At 42.6% G+C, this 16227-nt stretch overlaps 1 protein-coding gene across 16 annotated transcripts in view; it reads right to left on the bottom strand.

Moving 5' to 3' along the window:
• Positions 1 to 3245: 3245 nt before the first annotated feature.
• The window catches only part of PBRM1 (polybromo 1), a 127583-nt gene continuing 114601 nt past the window's right edge, over positions 3246 to 16227 (bottom strand). For 8 of the 16 annotated variants that reach the window (XM_045079073.1, XM_045079077.1, XM_045079062.1 and 5 more), the window contains 5 exons: positions 14603 to 14767; positions 11099 to 11254; positions 7873 to 7943; positions 7544 to 7760; positions 3246 to 6106 (listed from right to left, as the gene is read on the bottom strand). In XM_045079073.1, coding sequence (XP_044935008.1) covers positions 5934 to 6106; positions 7544 to 7760; positions 7873 to 7943; positions 11099 to 11254; positions 14603 to 14767 — 782 coding nt within the window. In that variant the 3' untranslated portion in view covers positions 3246 to 5933. The remainder of the gene's footprint in view (positions 6107 to 7543; positions 7761 to 7872; positions 7944 to 11098; positions 11255 to 14602; positions 14768 to 16227) is intronic. The other 8 variants (XM_045079097.1, XM_045079102.1, XM_045079109.1 and 5 more) reach the window with 3 other exon arrangements.

Genomic DNA, 16227 nt, shown 5'->3' with positions numbered 1-16227 from the left:
AACTCTCCATTCCAGGACTATTTAAACCAGGATAATTTTGCAGATTACATTTCTGCCAGCTACCAATCTGTCACCATTTTGCGAGGCTGGTGGGAATTCCTGACCATACATTACTCAGGTCAGGTGCTCTTGTGAACAGAAATAACCCCTTCCTTTGCCTGTCCCACAAACATACAAGGGCTGCTGGAGCTCCAGGAAGACTCCAGAGGGGGGAGGCTTCATACTTGTCTGTGATGAAGATGTGCTTTCATGAAGCTGTTGAAGGTAAAGACATTGCTTCTTCCCTAAGAAAGTGAACCTTCACACTGAAAAAGCAAAACCATAAAACCACCACAGACTTCAGCTAAGTCAGAGGCTTAGTCTACTGGGGAGAGATTTTGTAATTTGACCCAGAGTAAGTCTGGGTCAGCTGATAGCAAAAACAAAGGCTTTATCCATTTTTTTTTCCTTTTACTCCAAGCTTGGTAACTACATCCAACATCTATTTAATCAAGAACACATCTCTATATTAAAGAAGGCTAAGTTTCACAATGGTTTCTAACAATTGCTCATGAATATTACAGAAGCAGATGCTTAAGGCCACAGGGTAATCTCAGGTTAAAGATCTCTGCCACGAACCTACCTTCCCAAGCTTTTGTTTTTTTTTCTAATTTCAGTCCATTGATATTAGAACCAATTCAGTATAAATAGCAAGCCACTGACTACTCAGATCTCCTTCAAGCACTACCCATACCAGCTCAATCACTGCTCAGAGATGGCTTGCATGCGAAGACCAGTGATGATCCACAGCACCAGGGAGAGGGAGGTGTTTCTCCTGTGCACTTGTGTGCCTAGAGAGTTCCTGGTGAACCTAACCTAACAGGCATTTTAGTGGTTAGACTACAGCATTAAGGAATTACATTGTGGTCACATTCTCCCAGTTAAACATGGCCTTATTCCATGCTTTTCCCCCATCCTGGTTTTAGTTTAGTACTGATATATACAGAGAATATGTAATGGACACACTGTTTACAAAGGGAAGTTGTAAATGCTAATAAAACCGTCAACTAACTTACATGTCTGCTGTGGGTTCCCTCCCTGGGCCACCTCCCTGTCTGCACCCCAGAGAAAATCACGAGCTACAAATGCATGTTTAACCTTCCTTAAAGAGTTTTCTTCTTTCTTTTTTTAAAAATCTGTATTAGCGTGCTGCTTTACTGAAGGACAACAACACTTTGTAGATAAGAAATGTTACTTCAAGGCAAGGAGACTGGCAAAGCACTTACTGCATTAAATTGAAGGTACTTTCGGAGCATATCAGTTTCGATGCTAGAGGGTAAAAACTAACCTCTGTTAACTGAGGTGAAAGCTTTTTAAATTCACCTTAAAACAAACTTTAACCCTCCTAGTACAGAATCTGACTCTGCCTGACTTAGTAGGCACAGGAACTACTTAGGGAACTTTAACGGTTAGAGCAATGCTCTTACATGCAATTATAGGACTGCAGTGCCTCCTAGTGTAAACTATGAGGCAAAGCTTCTAATGACCCAGGTTTTAAAAACCGTACTTCTAGAATGACAAAAATTGAATTAGCATTTATTCCTTGAAATTTACTTCCACTATGGTGTTGGGTAAGGAAAGTGAACTTTTAGGGTGCCTGGGTGGCTCAGTGGGTTAAAGCCTCTGCCTTCAGCTTGGGTCACGATCTCGGGGTCCTGGAATTGAGTCCCGCATCTGGCTCTCTGCTCAGTGGGGAGTCTGCTCTCCCCCACCCCTGACCTGCCTGCCTCTCTGCCTACTTGTGATCTCTGTCAAATAAATAAAATCTTTTAAAAATTTTAAGGAAAGTGGGCTTTGAAGTGCTTCACTTTACCAGATAAACTGATAGGGAAAGTTAAATTAGGTACGCAGCAGATTCTCAATAAATGAGGGCTATCTTGATCCCTCTAATGATCCTATTCTGGAAGTCTTTTGGTGAGGGGGCAGCAAAGAATGGTTAACTGAGCGATAGCAAAGTGGTACTACAAAGCTCCTGGGAAGGGAGGAGACCCAAGGGGCCTGCCCTCTATTCTGAAAGTCTTGCCTAAATCTCAGATGTATAATTTAAACACACTGATCTCTCTTCTCTTTTCGTATGTCTCAATTTTTCACACCAAGTTACTTCTCTGTAAAAAAGTGCACATTTGGGGCACCTGGGTGGCTCAGTGGGTTAAAGCCTCTGCCTTCGGCTCAGGTCATGGTCCCAGGGTCCTGGGATTGAGCACAGCATCTAGCTCTCTTAGCTGGGAGCCTGCTTCCTCTCTCTCTCTCTGCCTGCCTCTCTGCCTACTTGTGATCTCTCTCTGTCAAATAAATAAATAAAATCTTAAAAAAAAAAAAAAGTGCACATTTGGACCTTGGTGCTTTCCAAAGCAATTCTCTCCTAGAAAAGCAGTACAGTATCAGTTCACACTCTATACATGTGCACTGAATTGGGAATTTCTTGTCACATTTATGTGCAACCCACAAGGCATCAATGCCACATCTGTTCCGGGGACAGAAGCAGTCTATTATGTGTTCAGCTCTGAACTTTCGTTTGGCTGATCTAGCACACTTCCAAACTGAAAAGGAACAGAGTCACAGCAGTATTTGTTCGCTCAGTGTTCAGTGGGAATGTTTGACTATTCAATGATTATTCGAAATATGCTCGTAAGCACAGATGGCAGTACAGCCCTAAACACTTAGGGGTACAGAGCCACAGGGATTTGCAAAGTGATATTAGAGGAAAACAGTTGGTTGATTTTACCAACACTTCTATTAAAAGTGTGGTCATGTTTTTAAGAGCTTATAAGCATGTTAAAGACAACCTGGGCCACCCGTCTCTTCTGGCCACAGACACCTGACTGTTTGACAAAGGGCTTACAATGCTTTATGATACAAGACATGCTTTCCTTACCTTCCACCATCAATACTTCTCCAATTTTAACTTCAACCTGTATTTCTGCCCACGATGAGGACATGTTAGGAATTCCTTGACTGCCTGAGAGGCGTGGCGTGGGGCGTGTTGAGCTGCAGTGTGGCTGCATTCAGCCTGTGCTAATGCAGCCTGAGCCCTGAACCAGGGTCTGCTCACTCACTGACTTTGACCTCCACCTGAGGAGTTTTGTTCCCTTAAATTGGCAGCTATAACCCTGTCAGCACAGAATCAAGACTTGCAGGAATTAAGCCTGTTTGAACCTAACATCTGACACAGCTTTAACAGAACAACCAAACCTGGTTAATCCAAATCACTTTGCAAACTCCATTTTTATTTGGATTAAAAAGCTTTAAATGAACAAACATATGATACATACATGTTAAAGGACTAGTTACCACTTAAACCTCCTCTGATACAGAAATTAGAATAAACCAAGTTTTTAATTAGGTCTGCAAAATGTTCAAGCTCAGAAGTCAACAACACCAGTTTGAGATTTCATACAAGTGTCCCCTGTCAGTTCTTCCTCATAGGAAGACAAGGGTGGGTTCAAAATCAAAGCAGTTCAAAGGCCTTTTAAATCAGTTGGCTGACATACTATTTTAAACCTAGAGGTTTTCCTCCAAATAAACAAAATTCTTTTCCACATGAACTTACATTTTGAAAATATTTAGGCCATTAAACTTTCTAAGCCATATCACTAGTTCCTAAAATTCATGGAGTGGGAGGGGAAAGATGTATATAGTTCACTTGTACTTTCTTAAGTCAGGACATTAAAAAAATTTTTTTTTGGCTTATCTTTTTTGGAAGATGGTTGACCTCAAATCTTATATCCTATATATTCACTGATACTCTCCAAGTTAATATACAGAAAGACATGATTCTAAAATAAATACATAGATTTTTTTTTTAAACTTAATTAGGGCCTGCCTACTGGCCCCCTGGCCCGGCTCTGCACTGCCTTAGGGAAGCCCCTGGCTGGATCTATGGTTTCTACAGCACCTCTAGACACTGGGAAGGAGCCTGGAGGAGGAGTGCCCTGGCTTCTAATGCCCCACCTAGCCCACAGTGAAGAGTTTTTAGAGGCTTCCCAAAGAAGTCTCATCCAGACCTTAAAAAGGAAAATAAGATGGGTGCATGAAATAAATAAATAACTTAACCAAAATTAGATTTCAGGTTCTTTGGTGTAATTCAAGAATGTCTAGAAATAAAATAATCTGATTGTATTATACAGTCCATGATGACTCAATGGCCCAAATCACTAGGAAGTGAAGATTTCTTTCTCTGATTCAGTTTAACAATAAGGTACTGACATACTATTGCAATACATTTTTTAAAATTCAGAATTATTCAAAACACTTGATGCAAACTGAGACCCAGTGGTTGACTATAGGCAATGAGGTTACAAGGGCCTCCTGTATTTAAAGTATTTAGAATACAAGAGACTTGTTTCCATTCTACACACTTTTGTCCCCATGATTTCGTAAGAATGGCAATTAAATATCCAGGTATTGATTCATACCAGATTAAAAGAAAAAAGTATCCTGTGAGAGTCACTCTCTCAATTTACAAACAGCAAGGGAAGCTCTACCAAAACGGCAACAATCTTGTTACAAAAAAACAGGTTTCAAAAACCTCGAGGGGAATCCAGGTGTGGTGCTTTTCTACCTGTCAGCGAATCATATGCTGCCTCCAGATACTCATTCTAGGCTAATGTGAAAGAGAAAGGGTCAACCCCAAATGTTTGGGATCCATATTGGTCTTTTTAAGTGAGTATTTTCTTAGATTATAATTACTTTCTCCTGAAATACAAAAGCACAAGTTAAATTTAAAAAACATTTTAGAAAGCCTTAAGTTTCTGGTTGAGAATTACAACACTGAAACTTAGAAAGAAAAAAAAAAAAACCACATCTGGTGAGGAAATAAAAATACGAAAATATACGTGCTTATGTAGACAATCTACCCTTTTTACAATTATGCTTCTGACAAAGCTCGTATCTGGTTATGCACTCCCTTCCCTATGTTAGGTTAGGTGTTAGGTTTAAAAAATAAATCACCTCTATGCACACCTCAATGCTTTTCAAGGCGAACTTAATGGTTTTCAATGTAAGAGATTTAAAATTTTAAATCATCTAGCAAGTATAGGCATAAATTGTGAATTCAATATAAATAGATCAAAAGTACCCTTAAACTTACCTGCCAAGACTAAAGATAATTCAGGGTTGTGCACGTGTTCTGCAAAACTAACTGACACCACAGATGACTAAGAGCACAAGAAACCATGCTCCCCCCTCCAGGGGTCCGGGAGATGCACCAGGGGCAGAAGGATGCACAGCACTGACTTCAGATTTCTGGAGCAAGTCTCTGAGTTAACAGAGCAAATGTGCCAGGTCTGCCAAACACCTGTAACCTAAAATAACTTCTCACTTCAACTATAAAAGACAGCTTCTGCTGAAGAGGCTTAAGATACTCAAGTACGTAAAGCAGACTCCAGTGCACTCCCCTCTGTAAGATGTAAACTAGGACCAACTTCACATTTCATTGTCAACTTAAACTAATCTGTAAACTCTCGTGCGTGTGTGTGTGTGTGTGTGTGTGTGTATTTTTTTCATTTTGTTTGTTCTTTTATAAAAAAACAAAACCAAAAACCAAAAACCAAAACCCCAAGCCAAGATAAAACCTTTGATGGTTTCAGTTCCATGGCAACAAGTAAAAAGATAGAACTCCAAGTCTACATATACAACCAATTATGAAACTGGTTTTAAACGAAGGAAACATATGCAAAAAAATCTCTGTGTATTTGATAAAGTCAACTTAATATAACAAAAACAAATTGGAATAGCTTATTAAAAGTGTCCTTATATAAAAATGGCCTTGTGATGTACAGTAAAATGCAATAAAAATTATCATCCTTTGTTCCTCCCCCCACCCCCAGTAACTAAAATGGCTACTGTTCCACAAAACTCTTTATGCTTCTATAAAAGAAACGTAATTGATGTGATTAAAGGTTTTCTAGATTGTATGCTTGGCGAATGTTGAGGGTGTCTCGGAGCATCAAATCCCGAAGGCGCCAGAGGGCATCTGCCATGGTAGTGTGGGCCCCTTTACTTTTCAGCCAGTGAGAGGGGAGGCGGCTCTCCTGTTCTTTTGACAAATGGACATCGCGTCTTCGAGCTGAAAATTAAAATGCACACAAGAGGAAGAAAAGTAGGAATTTTAAGGTAACAATTTCCCCCTTAGACCTAAGATCTGGTTATTTATTAAAGCATATAACACTTATTAAGTATTATGAATTTAACTCTGCAGGGTATTTCCAAGCAAATGTCTTCTCTATCATTTTATTAGGCATCTTTTTTTTAAAAAACTGCGCACTTGGGTACGAGGCTACCTAGCTAAGGATGTCTTACTGCTTTATGGTTTGTATTTTAGAAATTCTCTAATTTATAATAATGACTTAACAAAAGAGCTGCACAGTGTAACATAATTCTCTATGAATGGGAACATCAGAGTTGCACAAACACCTAAAAGATCTAATCACTAGTATTGTGTTGCAGGAAGTCCTGATGATTAATCGTTTCTCCAGGGATGCCTGGGTGGTGCAGTGGTTTAAGCGTCCAACTCTTGGTTTTGACTCAGGTTATGAACTCAAGCCCCAGACTGTGCTCAGTCTGGAGTCTGTCTGAGACTTGTTCTCCCTCTCCCTCTGCCTCTCCTCACTGTTCTCTTTCTCAAGTAAATAGCTCTTTAAAAAATTAATAATTCTTCAGTGTTAACAAAAGTTCCTAAAAAGGAAAATGTGAGGAAAATGAAAACATACCTATTACTCTGAAAGAAATCAAATGATCAAACTGGTTTAGAATGAAGAATGAGAGGCAACGGGATGGCTTAGTCGGCTAAGCATCCAACACTTGATTTTAGCTCAGGTCACGATCTCAAGGGTGACTGATCTCAGCAATGTGAGATCGAGCCGCACATCAGCCCCTGCACACAGCATGGAGTCTGCTCTAGACTCTCTCCCTCTCCCTTTGCCCCTCCTCCTGCTCCCACCCTCTGGCACTAAATAAATAAAGTCTTAAAAAAAAAAAAAAGAAATGAAGAATGATGAATAGGAGCTTGTACCTTTCCTTCTAGAAACCAGCCAAGTTATTTAATTTAATTTGATTTAACTTTATGGGGGGGGGCAGAGGGAGAAAGAAACTTAAAACAGGCTCACTGCCCACTATGAAGCCTCACTTAGGGCACATTAAGTCTGCTGAACTGAATAAGTAACTCGATAGGTTAACTGAAACAGGTTAACCGGCTGAGCCACCCAGATGCCCCTGAACCGAAGGAATTTTTAATTTACCCAAATGCATCTATACTAATACCCAAATGCCTAAAAAAGGATTGAAAAAATTCAGAATACACTTAAAAAGAGAGCAGTGATATTTATGACAAAACTCAGAAATAAAGCAAAAGCCCCATTTTCAGTGTGTGCTGTCACTCTACAAAAAAGCTCCAAACCTTCTATTACAGAATTCATTTTACTCCTCTGAGAAAAGTGGTGTCTACCCTACAATATGATGCCAACAGCAGTGGGACTTCACAAAGGCTTGTTGAAGGACTCCTTACCTGCCAGGGTTTGGTCCCACTTGCTAATGCTGTTTGACTCAGCACTGAGGCCTTCGATGTATTTCAGGTAGGCCTCTGAGTGGAGAAGCCGCTGTGTCTTCGGTGGGGGAGCCACAAACATGGGCGTTGTCGGCTGCTGTATGACAGGGGGGCCAGCTGGATGTGGGCCAGGATATGGGGGTGGTGCCTGCTGCCCTGGAGGCCCCAAAACTCCTACCTGAAAGAACACAGAGCACACGGTGAGGGGAAAAAAACACCTGGCACGTACTCTGAGAAAGAGGGTAACTTGAATTCTGTCAAGTCCTAGAAAATCCAACTGAGAGTCTCACCTGTTGTCCATACGGACTTCCGCCTGGTGCTGGAGTCCCCACCATAGGGGCCACTCCTTGGTTCATCACACCTATAATTCAGAATGCAATGGCACAGTTAGAGGCTCTGGGTTGAGAGGACTACTGAAAAACTACTGATAAGAAATGATGCCATTTATAATGCAAACCTATGGATCTCTGCCTTTGAATTTTTTCGATAGGAACCCTCTGCACCCAAAACGGGATGCAGCATTCACAGAGAAAATTTCACGTTCTGTTGTTTTTTTAGGTACTTTAAGTATAATGCTAGTACAACCTGTCAGATGTGCATTAATTATTCATGGCTTAGAAATGCTTTGAACCTTGGATACAATTCTAACATTCCCCTAGGTCAGCTTAGTCGGACTAGGTCTCTATTTTCAAAGTAATTTTCTTCTGACGACACATTTTCCTGCAACTGAAGCCCGGGTTTCATTTTGGCAGTAATGGTCCTGCCATCGGGCTCAAGAGCAGGGACACAAGGGAAGAGGCTGTGCAAGGGCACAGTTTAGTGAGCCCCGTGGAGACGGGAGGCACATCCCTGCTGCCCTCTCACGGGCCCCAGCACCTCTGCTTCTAACAGGAGTCACTAATACTGGCGGACAGGGCACTTCCGTCTGGTGAGCGGCTCTGTGAAAAGGACCATCTGGAGGCAGATCAGCCTCGCTGCTGTCACTTCAGATGCAAAAATGACAAAGGGAAAGACACTTCATGGACCTACTATATTTGTACTCTGTACCTGGGAATAATTTTGTGAACTTCCCTTGATGATTCCTCACAAGCAATTTCTGTCCCGTAGGTACGAGCTGATAACGGTGAGATGTCCTAAATATACTGTCTGGGGCTGTTTCAATCTCGGGACCGTCCTGTCCATTCACTAAACAGATGCTGAAATAAGCAAGGGTCCCGATTCATTAAAAACTAATAAGCTATAGCCCAAACCCTGGTGTGCTGCTGTTTAAACTTTAAACAAGTCCTGCCAGCTACAAAGAAGGATCAAAAGGAGCTCACTTCATATGCTAGTTTCTCTGGATTCTAAAATGTTGCTATTTTGGCCGGGCAGAACCAGTCCACTATTCTAAGACAAAGAACTGCTAAAGGCCACTTCCAGAAAGGATTAGATATTTGTTAGAGAGGAAGTAATACATAAAAATAAGCCTCTGTTTACAAAGCAGGGATTTTTATAAGTACCCAGAAGTTTACTTGGATCACCACAGCAGGATCCTCATGCTCATCTGTGACTGGTTTAAGAGGTTGTGGTGGGTAAGCTGCTAGTCCAGCAACATACTAACAACCCCTGTGCGCCACTGCCCCCCAGACACTCACCCTCCTCACATCCCATAATGCAGGGAGCCTCCCTGAGCTGCCTTTTTCTAGTTTTGCAGGGCACAAACAACTCAGCAATTCCCTCTACTTCTTGTCTACAAATGTCATGCAAGGGGGTATCAGTGAGAACGTGGGCTAAGTCACCAGGAGATCCTTAAGGCCTCCTCTCCTCGAAGCCTGAGCAGATACGTGTGTGCGCTTGTGCGAGCACACTTCCCTGCTTCCTGTTTACAGAGGCCATGCAAAGGGGAATTTAGTGAGAATGTGGACTGAGTCACCAGAGCTCCCTGAGTCCTCTCCTTAAAGCCTAAGCTGATGGGTACGTGTGTGTGTGTGTGTGTGTGTTTGTATGTGCGCACGTGTGCATGTGTGGGCACTAAGAGGGGTTCTCCCTGTCTCTCCGACTAAAATCAAGTGTATGTGTGCTGCCTCCATTGCAGTTAGGAACCTGAAGCATAGAAAAGGGACACAGTGTGCCAAATACCCACCAAAAGGTTATCTGCTACTTAAAGGGTACTGGCCTTAGATGTGGCTCCCAGTGAGTAACACATGCACCTGGAAGTCAAGTCCAACCTGGTCTGAGTCAGTCAGATACCCAATGCCAAGGTGAGAGGGCACAGAATGAAGGCCAAGTCTACAGGTCATGTGGGTATACCCATTTTATAACTGACTTGTGCTGCAAGAGCGACTCACACACGGGCCACTATTTCTATAGGAAGCACCCAGTCCCATAAACGTTTCCTCCTCAGTATATCTGGATCAAACCTGTGTGTGGAGTTCTGGCCACTCTCTAAACAACAGTCACAGGAGTGTGGCTAGAGGCTCTAGGCCAAGCCCCCAGGTTCACTTGCCCTGCACACTGCTGGGTGACCCTCTAGAACTCCGAACTCCGTATAACCCACTACTGGTGTAAGCAAATCTAACATTCTACATTTTGTCATCTGGGCCAGGCTGTTAGTGGATATTCTGGATAATGACCAAATGTTATTCTAAGTTATCTTCAGGTCACATTCCCTCCAACTAGATTATAGCTAAAGCCCAGCTCTTTTGCATACGATGGAAATTAATATGAATATGGGAGCTTGTGATTTTCCTTTCACAGTATTTCAACTTACTAATTATAAAGTAAACCTCTAGTTCTTCCTGAACTCCATTTATGTATTTCCACATGGAATAAATTCTGAGATTCTGTGACAGCTACATCAGTGTCTGCAGTCAGTAGGGTGGGGTGCTGGTGCTCTTTAAAATGTTACATCATACTTCTTAGGGGACTCACAGACAGAAAATGTGTTGGTTGCAAATTTGTTCCCTCCCTCCTTTTTGTTCCTGGAATGACTGACTGAAGGATTTCTTCATCATCACTGATGACTCTCCAATCCCCTTAGAAGGGCTGTTTGAGAAGCAGGAGATGAAGAAGGATTCTATACAGAAGACAATCCTTCAGTAAGAATTAAACCTTCCTTCAGAGGAAGAATTGCACTCAGGACCAAAAGTGCTTTCATATGTGACTTGGAACTAGCAATTTGGGAAACTTCATTCACTGATAATGAGGGCGTGGCCTTCTAGGCTGTATTTGGCATTCTGAGCACATGTCAAATTGTCTGAGTGGTGTGCGAGCATGCCTTCTGCCCCGTGGTCTGCTTAGTCTGGTCTCTGCCATGTGTCCTGCGCCGCCGCTAGGCAGTCAGCTGCCTGAGGGCACAGGTGCTGAGCTGCCTGCTTAATACACAGGACAGGCCCTGCTGCTGGCAGCCCTGGGCTTCTCAGTGAGGAAAGGGCTGGCCACAGTGGGCAGCAGCTACCTCCTGGAACAACTGGCATACGGAGGAAAAAAGAGAATATGAAGATGAGATTAATGAGTGAATGAGGATGAAGTTCTTACCCGGTGGTGGGATGCCCGGGAGGCCGGGCACACCTGGCGGAAGATGGTGGGGTGGAGGCCCCCCAGGGTGAAGTGGCTGCATGCTGCCCATGCTAACAAGGCCATCAACTGGGCCCTGCAAAGGTGGAAGGCCTGGCGGATAGCCACCCATCATGCCTTGAAGGACACAACAAATTTCAGACATGCATCATTAACATGCAACATGAGCTAAGTAATACCAACCTCCCCCCCCACATGCACTACCAATGAATAAAGCGCCCTTAGTACTGCATGATATAACGGCAATTAGTGCAATTATTTTGTTGCAATAATGAACAAAATAAAAAGTTACAAATATGAAATCCAACATCTGTGAATGAATTAGTACTTAGTATATTATTATTTGTAGTTATCTTCCCTGGGATAAATACGCTGCATGTTTTTGGTTAAATAATAATAAAGAGGAGTTCCAGTAACAGCCTTCCCAAGGTCATGATTATTGCAAGCTGTTCAAACAGAGTGACCAGTTCTGCGACTGCGATTCTAATTGATCAGTAGAAACCCCATCATTGCACTCTGCCCACACTCATATGCCTGTCATGGGTATACATGAGGGGAAACTGGAATGGAAGGAGATGAGGCGCACAGCCCTGATCACAAAGCATGGTTCTCCAGCTGGGAGCGGGGTGGGTGGGGTCGAAAATTTTTCAAGGCTTCCCCCTCCCTTCTAGCACCACTACTACTGGTAAAAACGGATCATGCTCAGCCTTGAGCTGGGGAACAGAGAAGAGCCATTACAATGGATGATGTTTCATCTTTAGATCTCAAAACAGGTAAAATAAAGATAAAACCTAAACCCTCCCAAGCCAAACTAAGCCCAGGTCACTTGGTAGCGGGCACGTAGACCTCAGAAGGAATGGCTGGAGAATCAGGCTCTGCTGGCATGAGAAAATGCAATTGTTACTTCTGTGTCCGAATTCACATAAAGCCCTCACGTAAACCTTCAGTTAACAGGGAACATTTTAAATGAGGTACAGAACTTCTGTGAACAGAGGTTTTTATTCCTTTATTTTCAAAGTGCATCCTCACAACACAAAATAGTTTCTCCTGGCTAGGGAAGAGTTTCAAGAAACAAGTATTTCTGGCAAAAGGAGTGAAAGGAAGAAAATAATTTCAAAATGTCAAAAACTCACCTAGCAAAAGACCTTTAAAGCCACAGGACATTTTTTTTAAGCAAGAAAAACAACTTGACTCTTCTAGGATTTAAAATGATCACAATAAACAGAACATAAGACTACCCCCAAAATGCAATCACCTTTGGTCACAGCTTCTTGCACAAAGGGAGGCTTGAGGGACTGGAGCCAAAGCTCGTTTTTATAAAATACTCTTTGTAGAGGGACCCTGGGAAACAGTGGAAATTTTACTCTTTGACTTTCCCTCAAGGACTGTTTGAAAGGTATTTGTTTATAAAAGTTTATAGTCTTTTGAAGCTGTAAAATTACTGAAAATTCTGAGATTGCTTCAGCCTGCTTCATGAGTCCTATCTAAGCTGACTGAAAAACTTACACAAACCAGTAAAGCGAATTTTAAATAATACTTCTATACATGAAACAGGATTATGAGTTTCATTTTTTTAAAAATGAGAGTTCAGAGAGTAAAAACTACTTTTGTACAGACACACATCTTAAACATAGGAAATCAAAGCTACCAAACGGCCTCTTAACCACGCTACCAGAGACAGCTTTTAGGGACAAGTAGGTGGGAGTTTAAGAATGTCGGGAGGCTTTGCTTTCAATTACAAAAGCCCATCTGAACGCAGCCTTCACGGGCTGTGGTTGAAGAAATTATTAAGAACTGAAAGACATGACACTTGTCTTCATTAAACTGTACTTTGGCACTTATTATCCCAGTCACATGTGTTCAAATGAGCTTTAATGCTTGTAAGCAAAGCTGGTCTCAGACAGCAACAAGGCTACGACTTGGGCCCTAAGCAATCTGTAAACCCATGAAAAATCACCCTCTCAGCTGCGAAGTTCCTGCTGTGGACCAAAGACTATTGCCTGTCAAGACTGCTTGTTACCCTTCACTCCCATGGCCCGGAATCTGGGCAACACATGCTTAATAATGGAGCAGGGTCTTTCTAGAAGGGGTCCCACCCTCCTCACCCATCAGAGCGCTGTGATGTTATTCCCCAACAGGGAGCTAAAATGCTGCAGCTGCTGTGTTTTAATGTTTTTAGCTGTTTGAATTCATTTTGGTAATGTGTCCCCGGGCTTTTTAGTCAAGGGCACAGTGCTACAAGATCACGTATCAAACAGAACAAAACAGGATGTCAAGGAGGGAATTCTAACTTTCAAAGTCCCCATGTTCAAGGCCTGATTTATAAAACCCTCTGGAACCCCATTAACCAAAATGGGCCATGGAATAGAGCAGGCGATTATGAGATTTGTTAGATCAACGTCAGTTACACTGAAAGTACTGAAAAGCCATGATTCAGATGTGCTCTGGCGAGTGCAACTGCTGAGCTCAGCGACAGTGCATGTGAGAACTTGCCATCACAAAAGGTAGGAGCGACAATGGAAAAGTTATCCTATGCTACTCTTCCTTAAAAAGCAAATACAAAAAAGCAAAAACAAAAACAGCATCCCAATGAGCCTGCCTTGAACAACACTGTCTGGACTCCCTGCGAAAAGAGGTCAGACCGCTTGCTTAAGAAGACACTCAGGTGGTTTGAATGGATCTCACCAGGCTTAGGGAGATCACAAAGGAGGGACCCGAGAAGCAGTCTGCACTGGAGACAGGTCGGACAAGGATATTCAATTCAAGAATAGCCAAATTTGCTATGGCCACCAGAACCAGAGACAACACACACAAGCAAACCACATTCATCATTTTCTTTTCTTTTTTTAAAAATATGTGACTGGGATACTAACAGAAAATGCAGTTTAATGTAATTAAATAGAAAAGCATTACAGAGTGGGCACAATGAATTGAATAAGGACTTTGTATTCCACTTAGCAGTCATGCACATTAGTGACCAAGAAAGGATTTACAATTCATTGTCAAAAATCCTTTTAAATGGCCAGTCTCTTAAGGATGGCTGCAGCAGAACAAGGCAAACTGAATACTGGAATGAGAGGGGAGAATCGACATCACCTGAATGCTAGTTTTGTGTTTTCTCTTGCGAGTCCCTCCAGAACGGAATTCAGGGTCTGTTTATGCTTCCTGCTCTAGCGCTCTACATCAAGAGCAGTCTAGGGTGGGATATGTCGCCAGACCATGCCCACAGCCAGGCTAGAGCTGCTCCCTACCAATCCCCAGGGCTGGGCCCAGGGCCCATTTCTGGGGCAGAGGGGAGGCATTGCCCATATGGGATAGGCGATATAAGGATGACATGGACGACTTCAAACTTTGACTCTGCCATGAGAAAAGCCTAAAGACTGTGGCCTACTCCTCATTGGAGAAAAAAAAAAATGAAGGAATTTCTTAAAAGTGGAAAAAAATGGTCTTAGCTCCTGTTTTTACCTGCAACAGGTGTCAACTGCTGATTGAGCATCCCCATTGGTGTTGGTGGTGGCACCACCCCCATGAGAGCCCCCACAGGGGTGCCTGCTCGGGGAGAAGCACTCGGCTGCTGTTGCTGTGCTGCTCGCTCTCTCTCCTGCTGCTCAGCAACTTTAGCTGCCCGCTCTGTAAAGGCATTTCAGATTTTCAATTCTGTTTTTAACCCAGGAATTCAAAATACCATCCATTGCATTCAACAGGACTAGTAAAAACACAGGCAACAGTTCTGTCTCAACGGAAGGAACAGTAGATGACTAGTCTCAACACAGGAGGAGTCGGGCCGATTTCACTTGGTAACCTAGAGTCCAGCTTTCCTATCCCATCTTGAGAACTGGTCTGCAAAGATTTCAAGAATGTTAAGACTGCAACACACATTCAGAAAGCACAGGTTTTATTTAAACACGTCAGCAGCGAAACCAACGTGGTTAATCTCACAAGGCACCCTGAAGATGAGAAGAGCTGCCATTATTCTAGTATTAATAGCATTACAAATTATTCATAATTTCAACATGAAGCAATTCCATGGCCCATTATAATTTTTGGCACAATTGTTACTTACACTACTTTCCTGATTCCTTGCACCCAATTTTACTATGATTTGAGGACTCTTGTCATTGGTGTCATGGGGTTTAGCAGCTGAAGAAAATTAACTCTGTAAGGGAAAAGTAGCTTACTGCCTCCTCCACAAGGTTTTAGGGAAAATAAACACTACTTTCTACATCCTAATTAAGCCAAGAGGTCATGTTTAATAAACCCCAAGGGAAAAATATTCCAGGCTACAGTCATTCAAAGCAGGGAATATGTATACACATATGAAGCAATGGACATGTACTGCCAGAACCAGGTTTCCTGAAGCTGAGCAGTTCAATAGTGACCATAAATTATCCTAAATCAGCAAAAGTTCCAAGAATTCACTCTTATTTCATCCAAAATGCAAGAGGAGCATTTGCTTGTGCCAGTTCTGGGCTGTGGAACACACCTTGCTACGTCTCTTACGCCTTTGAGCTGTTCTGTCCTGTACCTCCATAGCCAGTAGTCCCCAACAATCACATTCCCAGTCTTTTTAGGAGTTAACAGCCTGGACCCTTTCTAGAAAACTCTAGAAATGTGTATTCCCCACACACCCACAATACAGGGCTTATACTGCTTCACTACTCATATAAAGGAAAGCCTCCTTACTCCTCACAGGGCAAACTGAGGCTGGGAGACAGGTAGTGACTTGTCCAAGGCTACAGAGAGAACCAGCAACATGTGGTCGTGACTCATGATAGCACATTCCACTGCCACACATTAACCCTCCAACATGGAACTCAAAAGATACTGTTGGCTGATCGAAGGAGTGGAAAATAGCTTGAGATCCCATGGCTTTAAAGAGAATCAAGAAGCAACAGCTCCAGTCCTCTGTTAGTGTATAAGAATGTGAAAGTCAAGCAAGTCAAAGCTTCCCAGGCTACGACAGAGTTGCCAGATAGGCAAGTCATCACTCACTAACACTGTCCCAGTTTACAGATCCTCTGTACAATGAGCGTGAGGGGACAAAGGCCAACTGAACAACCCATTTCCTTGTGCGAGCAGTAAAAAAAAAC

This window comes from Mustela putorius, unplaced genomic scaffold (assembly GCF_011764305.1).
Source record: "Mustela putorius furo isolate JIRA1106 unplaced genomic scaffold, ASM1176430v1.1 tig00000095_pilon_pilon_pilon, whole genome shotgun sequence".
NCBI classification, from domain to species: Eukaryota; Metazoa; Chordata; class Mammalia; order Carnivora; family Mustelidae; genus Mustela; species Mustela putorius.
Note: the sequence above shows the minus strand (reverse complement) of the source record. Positions and strands in the feature narration are given on the sequence as shown.